This window comes from Lissotriton vulgaris, chromosome 6 (assembly GCF_964263255.1).
Source record: "Lissotriton vulgaris chromosome 6, aLisVul1.2, whole genome shotgun sequence".
NCBI classification, from domain to species: domain Eukaryota; kingdom Metazoa; phylum Chordata; class Amphibia; order Caudata; family Salamandridae; genus Lissotriton; species Lissotriton vulgaris.
Genome location: NC_141694.1, coordinates 1858246070 through 1858262845, shown reverse-complemented (window position 1 = coordinate 1858262845; position 16776 = coordinate 1858246070). Strand labels below are relative to the sequence as shown.

Sequence of the window (16776 nt, the reverse complement as noted above, 5' to 3'; positions counted from 1 at the left end):
AGTTTTTTGTAGCTATGCAGAGCTATCTTGTATCTCTCTCTATCATTGTTGTCGTAATTCCTGCGCCAACGCCTCTCTAGGTTTCGGCATCGTTGTCTCTCGAGCCTTAATAGTTCTGAGAACCAAGGAGCAGAAGGTTTATTACGGTTAGGCTGCAGTTTTTTTACCCCTGTGTGTCCAACTGTAGAAGAATTAAATGATTGGGTAAGAAGTTTGCAGAAGAAAGACACAGAACCACAACCCTTGGATGTGGTTAGATTAAAGATAGACATGGAAGAATTAATCCTAGGGACTATTGGTACAGATTGACTAAAGTCCTATCAAGAGGATGAATTAATGTTTATGTGTAAAAGCATGACTTGGAGAGCTAGGAACTTGCATGAAAAATTAGAAGAAACAGTAAACGAACTGGGAGTAGATTTTGCCAAATTAGGGGATTGCAGAAGCCGTACAGGATAGATTTTATTGAGAAAGATATAGAAAATCTGAACACTTCAGGACGGTTAACACAGATTAAAGAATTAATTGTGTTACAGAGAAAATGGGGAGACGAAGACAAGTGGAGAAGTAGGTGGATAAGGAGAAAAGAAGGAACAACTGATAAAGCTTCATTGGCTTTTCCAGTAAGAGGGAAAAAAAACAATGGTAGTAGAATGTCCAATGGGAGAAATTCCAGGAGGAGTTTATGTACACATATCATGGTCCAGAGAAGATAAATTTGTCATTTACAAGTGATTTTCCAAGATTTAGAGAAAAGCCTGTAGAAAGATATAGACAGGTAGAAAGGTTTGTAAAGTTTCAAAAGTGTTGTGGGAAGATCTGGATAGATTGTTTGAGATTGTTGTTCCTGCTGATTTGTGGACAGAATGTAAAATTACAATTGACTGGCCAAAAGAAGAATATCCTAGAGATGCAAAAACAGGAGCCCCAAGTTCAGAAGTGATGAAAAAGTATGAGCAGGCAATCACATTCCTGAAATATAACATTCCACTGAAAGATACAGGTAAAGATTAACAGAACAACTCAGGAAAATGAGGAGTCTGTGCATGCTTATTATGAAAGGTTGCACTTAGTTTTTAAACAGTATAGCGGATACGAGAATATGAGTGAAAAAGATATGAGTCACTTTGTGTATCGATTTGTGTATGGTTTGAAACCCGAAATAAGTGAAATGATTAAGCAGCATATGTTATGTTGGCAGACTTGCACAATAGATGAGGTACTACGGTATGCAAAATATTGCAGCAATGATATTGAGGCCAGACAGCGTAAACTCAACGAAAAGGCAATGTGGGCAAAAGTAAAGGTTGCAGAACAACAAGAAGCTCAAATGAATAATCAATCAATTGGCGCAGAACAGACGAAGTTCAGACCTAATATTGGTAAGGGAAAAGGTCAGATGAGTATGGAAGAAGGCAAAAAGAAATGGCCATGTCATAATCGCGGAAAATTAGGGCACTGGAGGAACGAGTGTAAATTACCTCCAAGAGTTAACACAGAGAATCAACCATTGAATCTACAGGTGCACAATGAGGTGAGTTACCAACTGCTTCAACAGCAGCAGGTAGGTACTCAACAGTGTCTGGTGCCGAAACCACCTCTCCCAAAGACTGTAAATCATCAAAGATACAGTACAGAGGCAGGAATCTACGGAGGAGAGCAGGTAACAAAATTGCCGCGCGCAGCTGCTGTTTCACAATATTGGTTACGGCAAGATGAAGATGAATCGAACGAAAAAATCTGATGGTGCCAAGGAGAGGAAGAGGATTGCCTGCTTGGCGCAACTCTAGTGGTAGATCAGTCAGGTCCATTTGTGGATGGAAAAGTGAATGGTGTAAATGTTACTTTCCATGTGGACACTGGTGCTACCCATTATACTGTTAGATCAGTGGAAATTCCAAACCTTCCTCTCTCAGGAGAATACATCTTAGTTGTAGGTGTTTCAAACAGACAAATTAAAACCCCTCTGACACAACCAGTGTAGGTGGAAATTGGTCCATTGAAAGATATGCACCGTTTTGAGGTGTGTGATTGTAGTCCTGTAAATTTGTTAGAACGCGATCTGCTTTGCAAAATGAATTGTACCATCTACTGTACTCCAGATGGTATTGCCTTCCAGACACCAGATGATGATGTTCTGTATAAAATGACAATGGCAGAACTAGAACCAGGAATGTATGGTATGTTTCCTGTGTTCGATGCAGAGAAAATCCCTACTGAATTGAAAGGAACAGTTAGGTCTGATGTATGGGATTTCACAGGTTAAGATATTGAACTAATGAGAGAAGTTGATCCTATAAAAATTACTGTAAAAGAAGGAATGAATTACCCAAACACCCCACAGTACAAACTGACGCCAGCAATTATTGAAGGAATAACACCAGTAATTAATAAGATGATTGAACAAGGAATTTTGAGAGAAATAATGAGCAGACCATGTAATTCTCCTATAATGAGATTGAAAAAGTCTCATGGAACATATAGGATAGTACAGGATTTGAAAAAAGTGACCAAAATTGTTATTCCTTGCTGCCCCATTGAGCCAAACCCTGCTGTAATATTGTATCAAATCCCTCATGATGCAGAATGGTACACAGTTATTGATTTGTGCCATGCATTCTTTTCTATTCCATTGCACCCTGACACCAAGCCATTATTTGCGTTTCGGTTTGATGAACGTATCTTGGCATGGTGTCGAATTAATCAAGGGTATATAGAAAGTCCTTCTATTTTTAATCAAATTCTGATGAAATCCTTAGAAAGTTTGAAAATACCTGAAAATATGTGGTGGTCCAATATATTGATGACCTATTAGTGGGATTAAAGACCAGAGAAGCATGTGTTATGGACACAATTACTTTACTGAATCATTTAGCAGAAGGAGGACACAAGGTGTCCCCATCAAAACTGCAGTTCTGTCAACAAGAAGTACAGTATTTAGGTAATAAGATTGAAAAAGGGGTGCGAATAGTAACAACAGAAAGAATTAGGATTATTAAAGGAATGAGAGCCCCAATGACACAAAGAGAGGTGAGAATGTTCCTTGGAATGGTTGGTTATTGCCGACAATGGATACGTGGATTTTCATTGATTGCAAAACCTTTACAGCGATTGACAAAAAGTGATGAGAACAATCTGATTGTATTGGATGAGGAAGAGATGAAGGTTTTGCAACTGAGATCCAGTTTGTGTGAAACCCAAGCACTGGGAATACCTAATTATGAGAAAGAATGTGAGCTGTACTGTAGTGAAAAAGACGGATGTGCACTTTCAGTATTAGTGCAAAGGCATAGAAAAATGAGACGACCAATAGCTTACTTTTCAGCTGTTTTGGATCCGTTAGCAAAAGCATTGCCTGGATGTCTGAAAGCAGTAGCTGCTACTTGTGTGGGTCTTGAACATAGTGAAGGCATTGTGATGGGATATCCTTTGAGAATACGTGTCCAACATTAAGTTGAAATTCTCCTGACCCGAACAAAGACACAGTTCATGATGCATAGTCGGCTGACTAGGTTTGAAAAGGTGATCTTGGGTGCAGACAATGTAACCATTGTAAGATGCACCAGTGTGAATTCTTCTACCTTGCTACCTGATGCAGTAGATGCAGAAATCAAAGATGAGGCGATCATAATTGGATGTGCTTGAAATTTGCACAAAGCCCCGTCCTAAATCAAGGATGAACCTCTAGAGGAGTCAGATTATGTGATGTTTGTAGATGGATCATGACTGAGAACAAACAAATGAATTTTGAGCTCTGTGTATGCTGTATGTACGGTGGAAACCATAATGGAAGCGTCTTGTTTGAGAGTAATACGTTCAGCCCAAGTTGCTGAGCTGATTGCACTGATTCAAGCTTGCAAATTGGGAAGGAATTTCCGAATTACTGTGATCACGGATAGCCAGTATGGTTTGGAGTGGTCCATGATTTTGTATAGATCTGGTCCCAGAGGGGGTTCCTGACTTCTTTGGGAACTCCTATTAGGAACGGTGAGTTTGTGATGAAGTTGTATGAGGCAATACCGCTGCCTATACAGATTGCGGTTGTAAAATGCACTGCTCACAAAAATGAAACTGATTACATTGCAGTAGGAAACAATTTTGCTGATGAATTAGCTCAATTTTGTGCCAGTAATATGACCTCAATGAATCAGAGGAGGGAAAAAGAACATGTTTCATGTCCATTATTGTTTACTAACCCAGTTGAAATTTGGGAAGAGGTGAAACAATTGCAGGAAGTAGCAAGTGATGAGGATAATGATATATGGATAAAAGCATGCTGTAGACGAAGAGAGGAAGATGAAATCTGGGTTTACAGAGATGAAAGACCAGTTAAGCCTGATAGCATGATCTCTAACATGGCACAGATGTACCATGGACAGGCACACATAGGTAGGGATGCCATGATCAGACTTTTCAGACAGACCTGGTACAATCCCAAGTTTAGGGCTATAGCTAACAGCCTTTGCCAAAGATGCTTTATATGCCAACAGATAAATCCTGGAAGGAAGACAGTAGTGAGTCTGGGAAGAATAGGGAATGAAGGAGGTCCTTTTACCAGAATGCAACTGGATTTTATTGAAATTCCCCCAAGTAACAGACTGAGATATGTCTTGGAGGTTGTCTGTTTGTTCTCTCGTTGGGTGGAGGCCTATCCGACAAGAAGGAATGATGGAGTTACTGTAGCTAAGCTCCTACTGAGAGAATTCATTCCCAGATATGGCTTTCCGGTAATTATAGAAACAGATAGAGCAACTCATTTCCAGAATGAAATTATCCAACTAATATGTGAAGCACTAGATAGTCAACAAAAGCGGCATTGTGCCTACAGACCAGAGGCTTCTGAAGTGGTTGAACAAGTAAATGTCACAATCAAGAATAGGCTAGGGAAAATGTGTTAAGTCATAGGACTCAAATGGCCTGATGCCTTATCCTTAGTGTTGATGAGCTTAAGAAGCGTACCAGACAGAAAAACAGATCTGAGTCCTCATGAGATAATAATGGGACGAGCAATGAGACAAGCATTTGTACTTGTCAACAAACTGGTGACTATAACGGATGAACTCATTCTGGACTATTGCAAAGGATTGGCTAATAGGGTGCATTCTCTGTTTTATCAGGTTGGACCGGTTGCGAACACTCTTGAGAGAAAACCAGCTCATGATCTGATTACAGGAGATTGGGTCCACATAAAAGTCCACAGTAGAAGAAATTGCTTGGTTCCTCACTGGGACAAGCCACATCAAGTGATTCTGGTAACTACCACAGCAGTAAAGTGTGCCGGTGTGAAAAATTGGATCCATGCCAGCCATACTATCAGATACCAATTCAGCATCTGAAGAAGAAAGTGAAACAATCAGAGTTTCAGATCCTGAAGATCCACCTGAAAGTCGACATCTTGGAGATATCAGATACCAGTTTGGCATCTGAATCAGACCAACCTGAGTCCAGTGAAAGACAAATAAAAGAATCTGAAAAAAAATGAACTGATATTGAAGCAGGAGAAACTAAACAAGTAGACAGTGATGGTAAACAGCCAAGTACTAGCTTTGGGGAAATTCCTCCAGAAATTATAGAAACAACTCAAGAAAATTCAGATTCAGACAGAGAGGTTGAGGAAATTGCACAAGAAAAACAAGGAGAATTTGATTCAGAATTGCAAGCAGAAGAAACCCAAGGAGATTCAAATTCAGACAAAGAGACAGAGATCATAAAGTTCAGAGTTAAAGAAGGTGAAGTGAGATCTGAAGCAGAATCTGAAAAAAGTGAAGAAGGGATAAGGCAAAAAATAGGATTAAGAAAAAGAACTTGGAGAGCGGAACGAGGAGAAAAGGAAAATGAACTGAAAAGGCCTAGAAAAGGAGACAATCGGCCCAACAAAACTAAAAGACTGAGATATAAAATAGTAAACTTGAACAAAGACAAAGCAGAACAAGTGAATGGAATAACAAGTCAGAGAAAACAGAAAAAATCAAATAAAGGACAATTACAGAGACCCAAAAGAGTGAAAAAACCTAACCTGAAATACAAGTCACCTGAATGGGTATACATAGCACTGCCTGACAATAAAGAGGTGGATAGCAGTCACGAAAACACAGACAAAGACTGTGAACAAGAGGGTGAGAGTGAACTGCGCCCATCCTGAACAGAAGAAAAGAAAACCGGACTAGACACACTAACTGATAAAGTCAAAGAAAATTTCTGAAAGACCATAAAGTACGCTAAAAGCATTTGGGTCCAGTCAACAATAAGAGAAAGGATAAAACAGCAAAGGTCATTCTGAGGTGTGGAGATACACATTTTCCTGTACATATTTAAGATTATAGTTCACCATGGTAGACCCTAAGAATAGAAGACCTAGGTGTGAGTTTTTCAGTAGATGGTGTAAAATGTGTTTCTATTGTACAGGTTTAATGATGCCTATTTGGTTTATTTTAGCAATAATCATTCCACTTAGATTCGTTGGAGAAAATACATCTGAAATCATCAATGACACGAATAGGGACAAGAAATCTAACATAAAGAATACCGCAACACTGATAGATAGTACTGATCTTCATAGAGACAAGTCAATAACTGATTTTTCCAAGGATGTTTTTACAAAACGTTTGTAAGAATATGTAGAGACAATGGATGTTAGAGATTGTTATGTATGTATGCAGTTACCTGCGTTTGTGACAGAAGGTGTAACATATCATCACCTTCCTTTGACGTATTGATTAACTCGTAGTGTTTTAGCCAGTTTATTTTATAAGACAGGCAAATTAGAATATTATTACACTGACATAGATGCTGTTTTTGCTAAAGTTCCCGTAGTCCCCAGACTAAATAAGGTGAAACTTGCTAAGATTTTTGGAGAAATTGTCTTAGAAACGCAAGAAATTAATATTAGATTATGCGTTTAGACACAATCTTACTTGTAGATTAAGGAAGGAAGAAAAGGTCTTTTTAGACATGGTAGAGGACAGAAGGGTTAAGTTTCAAAGAAAAGCAACCGGAGAGAAGACAAAAATCCCACCTTGGGTTTTTGAGGAAGGAAGTTATGACAAAGGTAAAACAAATGCAGCCATGCGTTTAGATTGGCCACAACAAGGGAAATTGTGTATTAGCAGAGATAACACTATGTATGATAACTATTTTGTGGGTTCTAGTGAGTGCCGAGATACATACAAAATTATAGGAGGATGGGGATTTAAAGGAGGAAAAGATCCAGTATTCCCTGGAATCTATTATAGTTGCGGGAACCAAGCTTATTATAGGTTGCCAAACCATTGGTACCGAACATGTTATCTAGGCCTGGTCTTTCCAAAGATATTCCATGTAGATAGAGTAACGAAGGGAATTCACGAGATTGGTAAACCATTAACCCGAAGAAGAAGGGAAAGCTTCTCAGAGATAATAAGTGACATTTTTGGAGCATTGAGATCAGCAGTGGGTGTATCATTGAATGCATACAAATTTCGGAAATCGTCTACAGTAGTAGATCATTTGTCAACGAATACTGCTGGAGGGTTCTTGATGGTAAATACTGAGATGGTTGCCATGAGAGCTATGGTGATGCAAAATAGACTTGCCCTTGATATTCTTTTGTCAAAAGAGGGTGGAGTGTGTGGAATGCTGAAAGTACAACATTGTTGCAGTAACATTCAAGACAAAAGCCAAAATATACAAAAGTATATGAAGGACATTACTGAGTTGCATACAGAAATTGCCCCACTGGAGGTTGAAGGTGCTGGGAGAAGCTTAGTAAGAGTTTTTCCTCACTAAAGAAAGGGTTTACTGAAATAGGTAGTTCTCTAATTGGAAAAATATTAATTCCAGTGACATAAGTAATATTAATAACATTAATGTTGAGATTAGCATATGTGTGTATTAAAATGAGAAAAAGATAAAATAAAGCAAAATAGAAAATAAGAAAAATAAGGAAAAGAAAACAAGAGAAAAGGAGATGGGAGAGATTGAATTAGAAGAAATTAAAGAGAACATGTACACCAGGTCTAAAAGACAAAATGAAAAGAACACAATTGTCTGAAATAACAAATGCAAGTGGACAAGAAACATATTCTGATACATTTGTAGAGATAGGTTTTAGTGGTGATGTTAAAAATCACCAAAGGGGGAATTGATGGAGCAGGGGAAAACAAAATATTTTTTGTACCCCTTGGAAGTTAATGACCCCATAACTTTAATGATACTAACTGATGGAACGCATGCATTAATCAACAAATGCACCTTTATTAAATAGTACACATGGGCAACTTGCTGGAATTGCCAATTCTAATTCATTTACAAATGTGAAGTAAAATAACATTAGGAATTAATTTGATTTGCATAGTAAATAGAGTAAATTGCATGATTTGTGTTGCGTAGGAAATTGTACTGTGGCAAAGAGTGCAGATGGTAAGTAAAATGGCTTTAAATGTCGCGTCTGCTAGGTAATACCTAACACTGGTCTTTAGAATGGTGGGTGGGAAACAGAAAGGTTTATTTTCTATGTCTAATTTTGATGTGTTTGTCCTTATATTAGTTTCATTTGGGCCTGCTAGGCCGCTCTTAGAAAATGGCCGTCGGAAACGGATAAGGTTACGTGTGCTGAATAAAATGGCCCCCCAGGCATGAGAAGAGTGAATGCTCCAGTCACGTGTATCATTTAACATTTATCTGCATAGTATGTAGAAGCCCAAGTCTAGACTTCATTATCTTTAAGAACTTAGACTCATTAAGAATTTTCTTAATATAACTAATTGAGTCATTTTTTAGATACATTGACTTTTTGATCTAGCTACATTTATTTAGACATATTAAAAAATCCATTTTTGCGAATAAACTTCCATTAACAACCCTCCCTCTGATGTGCAATTAATTCTTTTATTCACTATAGATAAAACATTAAAATTAAGATTCCAGACAAAGAAATCCAACTTCATAAGGAGCACGCAATCCACAGAGTAGCTGTACCCCAGGTATTCCCGCCCCACTATAGTGATCCAATATGCAATACAAGTGAGAATCCCAACTGTACCTACTAAGTCAATACAGAAATAGCTCAAGTCGATCTATGTTAAAAGAAGCACGCCAATTAGAAAGACTATCAATTAACATTGTGCTTCATTTCATCCATTTATCGCCACCTATAACTCGATTAGCAAATGTAAATTTTCTCTCTTACCTATGGTTTTTCCTTAATGTAACAGTTGGCTCTGTATGGCTTTTCTTTTAAACCACCAACAGAGAAAGAAAATCCGGTTCTGGTCTTTTTGACTATACCTACCTGGACTAAAAGATCCTATATTATCGGAAGAAACAACATAAGGGAAGCATTGATATTATATACTTGATACAAGCCATGTATCATTCCCATTAACCTTTGGCATCTGTAACGCACATTTACCTTAGTCCCTTAATCTTTTCCTTAATTGAAATTAGGGTTTATTCTTTAAAAAAAAGATAAATAGATAATAAGATTCCTTACCATCCTTAATATAAAACGACAATTAAACCATTAAGAAAAGTCGACAGGAGGTCCACTAGAGCTTTTCTTTATATGTATTGTATACTGCTTTCTCTTTTATTTTTTTGTATCTTCTCGACTATTACAAACCTGTGTGATAACTTTATCTATGAACTATGTTCTTCTAAATGTTGTGAAATAATAACTGTTTCAACTGTTAAACAACATATGTCTCAAGTAAATCATGTGCCGCAAAACTGTTCTCTCGGCTATAAAATCATCTTTCTGTTTATATGATGAAATGATCTATGTTTTATTTGAATCATGTCTCAAAAATGTTGCAATTCAAATTAATACTATAGAATGAATACATGTTAGGCGGACCATCAAGTTTCCACATCAAAAAACACTGGCGAAGTTGTTCGAACGAATTATATTGACATCATGTACTGTTTAGCACAGAAATATAATAATCTATATATTGTCAACTTTATTTTCAGTGACAAGATGGTAGTGTCCTGAGGAAGACACTCTTACTGTGTTGAAACGCGTTGACGGAACCATCTCCACATTTGCATCACTTGACTAAAGAAATCATAACATACCTTTGTATTATATCAATTGTGAAACCTTTTTATTGCTTTTTTAATCTATATGTCAATGAATTTGTTCATGATATTTTTATACAATTTATTAAATTGAATCCTTTGTGCTAATTTCAGTGTTTCACTATTTTTTATTCATTTTGTTTGTTTGTTTGTAACTTTGCCAGTGTATATTTGTTGCCTGGGTGTTCTATCTCTCATAATTCATTGCCCTGACCCAGGAACTGTATCCTTATCAGGGGGTCCTTGTTTTTTGCTAAAGGAAACGGATAAGGTTACATGCGCTGAATAAAATGGCCCCCGCGCTTGGGCAGAGTGAATGCTCCAGTCACGTGTATGTGGCCTGTGCCCGTAGTGAGAGATGCCAAGGCCAGCCTGACCTGCAGCAAGAGTCGTGCCAAGAGTTCAGCATGTATGCATGGGAACGGATGGAAGAATCGAGCTACAGAGGATGAACTAATGTGTGACCATCAGAGTTTGTTACAAAGTACATTAAAAAGTTGAATTACCTTTGGACATTGTGGATCATGGGAACTATTGTATGCGTTATTGTCTGCAAACCGGATCGAACACGAAGGGCTATGAGGTGACCATCTCCACCACTCCAATGGATCAATTAGCGTGATTTCTGCCACCAAAGATTGCAACTTTGAGTGTAGTAAGCCGGAGAATAGGGTATAAGAGATTCTGCTCTTATGGCGTAGGTTCGTTGCTGCTGTTTTTCCTATCCTGATGTTGCGAGAGACTCTGCCATTCTGGACTTTTTGAACTTTGACTGGGGAAGGAACAAGATTGTTGCGGGAGTTTCCCCGGGAGGGAATTGTGTCCAAGGAGGTTAGTGGGATAGTCACTCAGTTTTGGGAGTCCTATCCTGTGACCTGCAGTTCATATTTCTTTCCTTGTGAACCTTTCTTCTCATCGCCCTATGGCCAAGGGTAATGAATATTTTCCGTTTCTATTTTCAAATTTTTTACTTAAACGCTGGGTAATATATTAAATGTAATTTGCCTAATAAAGAACTTTACTTATCTGCTCAAAGAATTTTGATAAAATTATAAACTAACTCTAAATGAGTCCGTGGTTCTTTAAAATAAAATAGTGATTTATAAATGTTAAAGGTTTCAATTGTGATTGAGCTGGACTTAATCGCCATCAACTGATTCTACTGTCACATGCATGATGTGTGGAGAATGCTCACACTCCTTGCATATCAGCACAGCTTGGACTTACACAAAACAACTCATTATACACATAATGATCTCTCTTATGGACGGCTGCATGTGAAATCCCAAGCTGAGACGAAGACAATGTTGCAGAAGTCAAAATGAAATGTACGCATTCAACAACACTCATACATCAAGTTTGGTGCTCAGTAACCCACACAAAATAGATAGACATTGCTCTCTGGTAAATGCAACATATGTCTCCCTTCCTGATAGTAGTCTCCTACAAGGGATATGTATTATAGATTTTTTTTCAGATATGCACCACTGACATTCCTGGTCTCATTCTACACAACAATACTGGCATACATGTAAAATATAGGCACTCTCAGTGACATTTCCAAACATGTTTTCACCTTGTTTAGAACATAACTTGTATGTGACAACTGTAGAGATCACAAAATGAGGCAGGATACCAATTAAGTACAAGCCTCTGAACATTATCCAGCACAGCACAATGCTTAAAGTCCAGCATGAGAATTGAGAGCAGGAATGAGCCTTTTATGATGTCTTGTCATTTTGCCCCACTGTGTGCTGCACAGCCCTTCCACAGGCAGTCTAAGTGCACGGTGTAAGTGTGGCTTCATCGTGCATGTGAATGAAGGAAGAAATCCACAACCTTTTATCAAAAGAGGCACCATACATCTGTGTGTGTGTGTAGGTGAACAGTTTGGAAAATGTATAAGGGATCCTCCATATCTGAGTTCCTACTCTTGACAACTGTGCATGGGAAGCTAAAGAATGACATGTATGATTTGGTCCCAACACCTTCATATAAAGGGCTAATCATACATTTTTACACTGTTCAAGTGCTGTCTTGCTGCAATTTGAATCGTATATGCAATGCTGGATGTTAATTACTTTTCCAGGTGAAAACTGACAGACGTTTCCTCATGAACTATTCCTGTGGCTGTTTAATTTCAAGAGAAGTCCTTTGCTTTAACCTGCTGTAATTTGCAGATGATGCAGAATGTTGAGGATAAGAAAACGTAGACCTGGCATCCCTTCCGTAAGGACAGGTAGACACCAAGCAAATGTTATGCTGGGCAAAAGTATTAGGACACCAAAGCCAATGAATAATTTGTAACCATGCCCCCCTTCAGCCAATCATAAGACCATCTACAGTCTATGAGGCCAACCTCCAGTGAACAACCAGAACTCTTTTAGCAAGATCAAAACAAACCATAGGTATCTCGCATCCCAACAATATGTCTCGTCCTTTCCAATTGGTTGTGGGCACCTGAGAGCCTAAGGGCTTGCTCTCTCACCCGAATTACTGGCCAGAAGACTGCTGTTCATAAAAGAATAAAGAAAATTGTCATACGGGTTGTACTTTCCTCAGTAAAATTGTGCAATTGTTGGACAACATAAACATCAACATTGTGCAAGACTGATTCTATGCACACCATCGTGATATATTGGACTTAGTCCTGCTAGCTCACAGTGCTTCATATGTACCCCTAAACAAGCAAGGTAACAGTTGCAATGCGCAACCTGCAAACATGACAACCCTGACTCCCCAAGGAAATTGTGGAAACAAATCTACATCCTTTTTGTTTTCTAACTCATGCATACCCATAGAGATGGACAAGAAAGACACAACATTGTGTTTCAATATTTATTGAAGCATTATGATTATTGTGTAAAATACATGTGCTGAAATAATCAAGAAAAAGAAACAGAATATCCTGATGAGCATTACAAAATGGTGAAGAAGATAATTCAACCATTGTGCTGCTACAAAGAATATATACTCGCATATAAGTACTGTTATATTTGTGTTCCTAACTAGTGCTACTTATCCTTGTGTCCCTAAGGTGGGTGTATTTGCAAATATCCCTGTAGGGTGATCTTACTTCCCCATTACCTGCAGATGAGTGTCAACAGGAGCCCATCTTGGTGGAGAGCTGGGCTTCATCCCTCGCAGGAGGTAAACAGGAATCAGCTGGGCTGGAATTCTGGCATAGGGTGACCTCAAGAGTGCCAGCGAAATGCTCTTCTAACTACACAAAGGAGTGATGGCGTTCATAAAATAAACATCACTCTTGCGCCATGCCGAACTTCCAGTAAGGCTTTCCTTACTGATTCTACCTTGACAAAGCTGATGCTAAGCAAACAATAATTATCAACATCATTTTGTGCGGTGAACTTTAGCTGTTGGACAGAATATTCAAGGCCCTGATATTGTGTGTATGAAGATGTTTAAATGTAAGCAAAGTTTTTTCAAGGAGCATTATTAATACAAGCATGCAAGCATGTGCAGTTTTCTCACGGATTACCGGTACGGTGGGGAAGAGGAGGAGGACAGCCCGGGGACGCCACAGTACAGAGGTAAGTGGTTTTAAATTTATTTTGAATTAATGTTGACTTATTTCTTAATGGGGGGTGGAGGCGGGTGGCGTAGCAGAGTTCTGAAGAGTGTGTTCGTAACTCCATGGACCTATGCATAGCCCTGATACGCCCACTATGCCCAGGGTAAATATATTTTGATACTAATACACTTCATACTTGAAAGAAGCATCCAGTTATCATGCAGAATGGGTTTCTTTTTGTGTTGAAAGCCTTTATTTCAAGATGTCTTCTTTTGTTCACCCAATATTACCTGCCAGATGCTGAAACAGTGGAACATATGCATTGTCATTGAAACACTCCCTAGAAAACCTATTAAGGAAATAGAGCCAATAGCATGGGTTGATCCATAGTGAAACTGACACTGCCTCAAAGCAATGACTGACCCAAAGCCTTTTCTCTATGCAATTAAAAAAAAAGCTTTATGAAAGACCTAAAAACTGGCCATTTACATTCTGTGATGGTGTTCTATACATATACTCCCTTGCCACTTGATACGAATCATATCTGAAGCCTTCATATTTAAAAGACTTTCCCTTTTATTCTGGTTGGTTGCACAACCAAAACACTTGTGCAAGCTTCAGTGATGTAGCCCAGCCCATGAACTGTGGTTTTACTGAAAACATTTCAAGATCCTAAAGGAAACACTCAACATTTGCTAAGGTTTTATCATTGTATTGCCATAATTTGCTTTCTCTTTTAAATGTTCTCGAGTGTTGAACTTGGGTTTTAGCAGGATAATGAAACATTTAGGAAAGAAAATGCAGCCCAGTAGCCCGGCGCTGGAGGACTGGATGGTAAACACCTCCACAGCCACCATGTACTTGCCTCGGGTGCTGGTGTATGCTGGGATGAAGGACAACCACACACTGACAAACACCAGCATGCTAAAAGTAATTAGCTTTGTCTCATTGAAGCTGGCAGGCAAAGTTCTTGCTAGGAAGGCCACAATAAAGCTCACCAGGGCAAGAAGCGCCATGTATCCCATCATGGAGTAGAAGAAAAAGGAGTGCCCTTCGTTGCACTGGAAGATGATCTTTCCCTCATTAGCTTCTTTGTTCATTTCTGGGAATGGAGGGGACTTCAGTATCCAAACAGTACATATGATGACCTGGAGCATTGAGCAGAGGCAGACAACTCCGTTGGCTGTGTTGGGCCCCAGCCACCTTCTCCAAGGGCTGTGGTGACTGGTGGCATTGAAGGCCATGACCACCAGAATGGTTTTAGCTAGAACAGATGAGATACTAACAGAGAATATGACTCCAAAGAGGGTTTGTCGGACCATGCAGCTGAGGCTGGTGGGCTGGCCGATAAACACCAAGGAGCTGAGGAAGCAGAGCATGAGTGCAATGAGTAGGAGGAAGCTGAGCCCGCGGTTGTTGGCTCTGACGATGGGCGTCTCGCGGTACCATAGGAAGGTGCACAAAATAGCAGTAGCGAGGAGTGTGAGGAAAGTGGCTGTAATGGCCAACACCAGCCCCAGCGGTTCTTCGTAGGAGAGGAATTCGATTACTCTGGGGACACACATATTCCTCCTCTCATTGGGCCATTGATCGTCCGGGCATCGCTGACACTCAGCTGCATCTAAACAAGTGAAAGTCATCATATTCTTAGTAAGCATGAAATGGTGACGCATTTAGTGTAGGATGGAAAGCTAACACATTGCTAGAACATTACTCAGAGGCCTGAAATATGCCTCTTCTTCCACATACCACGTTCTAATTCCTGGTATGAATCTTTACATTTAGATGTAGTACTCTCTGCAGCTTTTTACTAGTATCCCAAGGAAGCATCACAGGGGTATTAAGACAGCAAGGGGCATATTTAAAACATAGTGACGTACTGCGGCGTTAGCCTTCTTGGCTTAATGCCGCACTGCGCCACTTCGGAAATGCAGGGCTGCACAATTTTTACAACAATATAGTGCAGCCCTGCTTTTCCCCCTGCGCTGGTGCTAAACTTCTACGGCGCGATCGTGCTCCGGAGACGGTTTCGGAAGTTCCATTGAGAACTCCAGGAGCCTTACTTAAGGCTTCCGCACCCAGCAACCGTATCCAGGAATCGGCAACCTTTTAGGTGCCCCAACTGGAACCGGTTCTGCACATCTTGATTGCGACATCTCACCGGTATGCGGGTTCTCATTGTTAATTAACTCCCTGACAGGAGCCTCACCACAGGCTTCCACGCCCTGCAGCCGAATCTAGGAATCGGCAAATTTTTGGTGCCTCATTTGGAACCGGTTGCGCACACCTTGATTGCGACTTGTCACCGGTCCGTGCATTAACAGCGGCGCACTGTCAACACCGATTGTACAGCCCAGTGCGTAACCCGGGGACCCTCAATTTTTAGGTTCCACGCAGGCCAAAGTCGGCCAACCTCTAACCAGCTCTTCTGGAATTTACCTTGAACCGTTGGTACACCCCTTCCTGGCTCCTTATCTTGGCAGCCCGATCGACCCTGACCTAACACAACCCTATAGGCTTTCAATTCAGGCAAGCATTTGAATGTCCTGATGATGATCCATAATCCTATACTGGATCGAAACGCCGTCGACAAATTATGTAGTCTAAACACTAGCTGACAACCTTGTGCTAAAAATCATGTTTTTTCTACATTTGTGAAGCAAATATATTGAAAATTTCCTTTTTTGCTCCTGTACCTTTTCAATGCCTGAAAATCCCTAGTTAATTGTACTGTGTATTGTATGTATAGCGTTGTGGATACAGGACTGTGTCCCACTGCCCTATTGTTGCTTTTTTAAATTTGACCTATCTCACTATCAAATACATTTTGAAGTCCGGCTGGACTTTATGTTCATTATAGTGCACATTGTAGCCTATAATTATTGAAATTGTAATCTTTCTTTGTCAAGGACCATTGAGGTTCCGTGACGATTTGAACCCGTGTTTTCAACATTGTCGGAAATACATAATATTGGTATCAGCGAACCGCAAATGATCCATTTAGCATATCCTGGTGTTTTCGCTATACTACGAGCAAGAGTACTCCTGTAACAAACACATTTGTGATCTACCCATGGCATCCATCTTAGATCATGGCAGCCATTTTGTGTTTCTTGCCCTCACATACGCAATAACCTCTGATCATTTCATTTGGATAAAGGACACGTAGCCTTAGCCGGAGATTCACC

The 16776-nt window shown here is 39.6% G+C and overlaps 1 protein-coding gene across 1 annotated transcript in view; it reads right to left on the bottom strand.

Annotated features, from left to right (window-relative positions):
- Positions 1 to 14283: 14283 nt before the first annotated feature.
- Positions 14284 to 16776, bottom strand: part of LOC147709666 (vomeronasal type-2 receptor 26-like) — a 102460-nt gene continuing 99967 nt past the window's right edge. Inside the window, exon 3 of the mRNA XM_086926066.1 lies at positions 14284 to 15209. Within this exon, the coding sequence (XP_086782192.1) occupies positions 14284 to 15209 (926 nt within the window). The remainder of the gene's footprint in view (positions 15210 to 16776) is intronic.